Below are 5,046 nucleotides of genomic sequence, written 5' to 3'. Positions count from 1 at the left end.
GCTGTTTACTACTCACAGAGGGCTGAGTGATACTAGCAATCACAGCATTGTAAGAGGGGGACAGTTGAACCCGGAGGCCTCCACCCCTGTTTAATGATGGACGATTTCTTTTCACAAAGATGGCCTCCTTTACTCCTCTCTCAAACCATCGTTCCTCTCTGTCCAGGATGTGAACATCTTCATCCTTGAAAGAGTGACCGCTGGCCTGGAGATGAGTGTAGACCTCAGAATCCTGGCCTGATGATGTTGATCTTCTGTGCTGGGCCATCCTTTTGGCCAGTGGCTGTTTAGTTTCCCCAATGTAAGACTGATCACAGCCCTCCTGACACTGAACAGCATACACAACATTACTCTGTTTGTGCCGGGGGACTGGATCTTTGGGATGAACCAGTCTTTGCCGTAATGTATTTTGTGGTTTAAAAGCCACTGGGACGTTATGTTTAGAAAATAAACATCTCAGTTTCTCTGATACCCCCTCAACATACGGAATGACCACTGGTCTGGGTTCCTCCTTTTCACCTGTTGGCTGACTGGAGTCCTGTTTGGGTTTCTTCTCTGCTTTCAGGAAGGCCCAGTTAGGATATCCACATTGCTCTAGAGCCTGTTTTGTGTAGGATTTCTCCTTCTGCCTGGCTCCCGAGCTAGTGGGGATGCTGTCTGCTCTGTGGTACAGAGTCCTGATGACTCCTAACTTGTGCTCCAAAGGGTGATGGGAGTCAAACTGCAAATACTGGTCTGTGTGGGTGGGTTTGCGGTACACCTCGGTTTGCAAATGTCCTCTATCCGAGACTGAGACCTCACAGTCCAAGAAAGCCAACTTGCCATTTTTTTCATCTTCTCGTGTGAACTTGATGTATTTATCCACAGAGTTGATGTGGTCAGTAAAATGTTGGACTTCCTGAGATTTAATTTTAACCCAGGTGTTGTCAACATACCTGAACCAATGACTTGGTGGTGTCCCTGAAAAGGACGTCAAGGCTCTCTTTTCTACCTCCTCCTCAGACTGAGGAAGTCTCTTGGATGAGAGACGAAACGTTTCTAGATTTTTTTTTGCTTTTGCTTTGTTTTGCTTTTGTTTTTTTGAATGTCCAGAGGACCAGATTGAACTTTTTTGGATTCTGCACTAAGTGTTTGTTCTTTGAGTGTTACAGTGTTACTCTGACTCCCCCCAGGTCACGCCTCAGTGGGGTTAAAGTTCACCACAAGAGACAGGTGCTGCAGGACATGGCCCGGCCCTTAAGACACTGGCTCTACAAGCACCGAGACAACCCCTACCCCACAAAAACCGAGAAGGTCCTGCTGGCCCTGGGCTCTCATATGACACTAGTGCAGGTGAGACCAGCTCAGGTGAGACAAAACCATTTCATTTCTGTGAGCCAGTTCTATGTTTTTAAACCCAGCCATGTGTGCGCAGGTTTCCAACTGGTTTGCGAATGCACGCCGAAGACTGAAGAACACAGTGAGGCAGCCGGGTCTGAGCTGGGCTCTGAGGATCAAACTGTACAACAAATACATCCAGGGGAACGCAGAGCGGCTGAGCGTGTGCAGTGATGACACACACTCTGAGGGTAAAGATAGAGTCTGGCCTCGTGGCTCGGCTGTGAGCAGCACTTCCTTCAATCTACCAGTTAGTCATGTGAATGTTTATGAAGCATGCACTCACTCTGATCCATTTTTCAGCATGTTTCTTGTTCCACAGTTTTTGTGCTATTTCAGCAAATCACCAATGAAAACGTTCAGCTAGATCAGGACAATCCTGCTTTGACTTTTGATTTTGGTGCAACTTTAGCTTTTTGAAATATTTAGCCTTTTCTGCCATTTTTTCCCTCAGAAAATGAATTGAGCTCATTTTACATTGTTCATAATTTTTGATGTTTTTACAACCTTTTACTGCTCCTTTCACATTTTGTTCTGTTTCAGCTTCTTTCAGCTTCCGTCTGCAAATTTAACAATTTTTCAGCTACTTTCAGCTAATTACAGCTGTTTTTCAGCTGTTTTGTTCTTTCAGATTCTTTCTGCTAACTACAATATTTATGTGCTTTTTTTCTAACTTATTTCTGCTAATTTCAGCTTGTTGTACTTTTTCAGCTACATTTTATAATTTTTTTTTAGCTAATTTCAGCTGTTTTCAGATAAATTCACATTTTTCATGGTAATATCTGCTACTTTCAGCCTAATTAGCAGAAAATAATTTCTGCTAATTTCAGCTTTTTGTGCTCCTTTCAGCATTTACTAATTGGCTTTTAAGTATGTGAATGTTTCTGTAAAGTGCCCTGAGACAACTTTGTTGTGATTTGACGCTATATAAATAAACATATTTCTGTTAGTTTCAGTTATTTCCGCTACTAAATAGACTGCACCTACATAGAGCTTTTCCATCTGCTCAAGACACTCAAAGCTCTTTACAACACAGTCTGTGCCTCATGTAACCATTCAGACAGCTCTCTACTAAGGGGCCGTTTACACGACGTGTATTTTGAGTGCATCCGCAGCTTTCTCTCTGCGGTTCTGCTGATCATTTACACGACACCAGTGGCCCCCCTCTATGAATCGGGAGGTTTCTGAACCCACCTTCCAGAGTGGAGGTTTTTCACTGACCCCCCACTGATAATGTAAACATCTCCCGCTGAGGCTTTGTGTTAAACCACATGTGCACACGCACGCGCGGACAGAGGGCATATTTCTATCAACATGGCGGTGGACACACTGCTTTCAGAACTACGACTGATGGAATATATATTTTAATCTCATAGTTAATCTACGTCAGATTCCAGGTGCTGTGACCGACATCTGTGTTGGAAGAGACACAGTCGGATGTTTATAGAACGAGGCACGCGCACACGTGGCGCTGCACTATAACATACTAAATGTGCTGAATAATAACAGTTTAATAATTGGGAAGTGGTGGCACAGAGGTTAGAAAAGGTGGGCCTGTGATCGGAAGATCACTGGTTCAAGCCCCGGTACAGACAACATCAAAAAGCGTGGGTGGGGTAGGTGAAGCGCCCACACCTGCCCCCACCCTCATTCGTCCCACTCTGGACCCTTGAGCAAGGCCCCTTAACCCCCACCATCTGCTTCTCCGGGTGTCCTAGAAAGCAGCTCTCTGCTCCACACAGAGGGCTGTGGTAGCTCGGTGGTCTGTGGTTGCGTCAGGAAGGACATCCGGTGTAAAAATAACTGCCAAGTCTTCGTGCGACTTAGGTCACTGTGGCGACCCCTAACGCAGAGAGCAGCCAAAAGAAGAAAAAATGACATAAAATAATAGTTTAATAATAATAAACAGTATTTATGTTAAGTGAGAGGTATAATGAAGCTCTCTGAGCTAAATGAAGCTATCTGGACATTATGTAATTCAAATTATGTGATTAAAATGATGTTAAACATATAGCATGTTATTAAAGTTGAAAATGAAGACATCAGGTTTAATTTTTATTTATTTATTCAACACCAAAAACTGTATGTCACACAAACACTGATAATTAAACTGAACACACTATTAAAACACGTTAACTGTAAACTGCATGAATGAACTGGACTCTTGTTTTCATTGTAGTATGTCAGGACAGCTTTTACTGTGGACATCCTATTAATTAATTATTCTTAAGGCTAGTTCAAGCACAAAGAATATTAATTGTTTAATTAACAATGGATTCTTTCTTTTTTTAGTTAAATTTCTGCCATGTGATCAAGATAACTTGAGAGTGGAGTGTATAATTAGTGACATGAGACGTCATTTATCTTTGACACATCAGAATAAATGCGGTCATTTATTTAACAGAATCAAAATTTTACATCAAACATGTACACTCGATTTGCTGATCTGTTTCTGATTAATAAACTTAGCAAGTTCAAATAACAAGACAACAAAGGATTACTGATGGAGAATAATTCATCTCTGAAGGCATTTAGCTTGATTTACTGGCAAAGAGGTTTCAAGGGGAGAAATTTAGAGGTTTAAAGAGGAGACTTAGATGGATGGATGGAAGTATGTTGACCAGGAATGGCATCCTTCATCCGACCCCAGCTCAGCCCCGGTACACTCGGTGCGTGACGACTCATGACGACTCGTTACCTTTGCAGAAGATAAATCAGCTGTGGTACAGAGGTCCATTTCAACGCTACCTTTCAGCGTCTCCGGTCAGGGTGGCTGAGAATCGTCCGAAGTAGTGACGGTACTCCGTTCAACAGAATAAGCTTCCTTAGAAGTTGAGAGCATTTAATGCTCGGGGTGAGATCACAGCGAGGCGTGCTATGACTCCGCTGAAATGGAGGGACCCTTGGCTCATGGTCAAATTCCATCAGCTATTTAGTTCAGCTGTAAGACTCCAGCAAGACTGCAGTCCCAGCAAGGCTCCAGTAAGACTGAATCCATAAAGACTGAAAGTTCCAGTCCAAACTCCAGTAAGACTCCAATAGTTCCAAGAAGTTTTGAATTTTAAAGGGTATCCACTTCCTGTTACTTGGTACTTCCTGATTAGTTACACAACCAGCAGGGGTGGAGTTTTAGTGATGTCAGAGGGTGCAGAGATGGTATAGAGGCAGGGCAGCCGGCTTGGGACCCGAAAGTCCCAGGTTCGATCCCCAGTCACTGCACATCACGTGGCGTCTCTGGGCAGCACGTCTCATCCCCAAAATGTCCCCCGGGCGCTTTCAATAGCTGCCCACTGCACCACCTGGTGGTGGATGGGTTAAATGCAGAGACTAATTTCGCCATTGTATGGAAACATACAGTGCTGACATTGTGATGACATTATCATTATCATTATCATTATTAGAAGTCACAGACAGCAGACATGTTTTTAAGAATGGTTAGTAAAAGACAGGAAAATATTTTGAAGAAGTGAGAGACTTGCAGGCGCCAGTTCTAATTTACTGTCTGAGAGTTGTTGTTGCTCCAGATGAGGTTGTCATTCATGTGTACACCCAAGTACTTGTAGCTGGAGACCACTTTCACCGCAGATCCTCTTATGTTCAGGGGGGTGTAGATGTTTTTGTTCCTTCTGAAGTCCACAATCATCTCCTTTGTCTTCTTCACATTGATGT

The 5,046-nt window shown here is 43.3% G+C and overlaps 1 protein-coding gene across 1 annotated transcript in view; it reads left to right on the top strand.

Moving 5' to 3' along the window:
* Positions 1 to 1,172: 1,172 nt before the first annotated feature.
* Positions 1,173 to 5,046, top strand: part of LOC119429249 (homeobox protein Mohawk-like) — a gene marked incomplete at both ends in the record, with an annotated part of 13,272 nt that continues 9,398 nt past the window's right edge. Inside the window, 2 exons of the mRNA XM_037696918.1 lie at positions 1,173 to 1,332; positions 1,415 to 1,568. Coding sequence (XP_037552846.1) covers positions 1,173 to 1,332; positions 1,415 to 1,568 — 314 coding nt within the window. The remainder of the gene's footprint in view (positions 1,333 to 1,414; positions 1,569 to 5,046) is intronic.

The sequence above is a fragment of the Nematolebias whitei genome, unplaced genomic scaffold, assembly GCF_014905685.2.
Source record: "Nematolebias whitei isolate Nwh7 unplaced genomic scaffold, NemWhi1 Nwh_scaf_186, whole genome shotgun sequence".
Classification (NCBI taxonomy): Eukaryota; Metazoa; Chordata; class Actinopteri; order Cyprinodontiformes; family Rivulidae; genus Nematolebias; species Nematolebias whitei.
The sequence above is the reverse complement of the archived record's forward strand: the minus strand, read 5'-3'. Positions and strand labels throughout refer to the sequence as shown.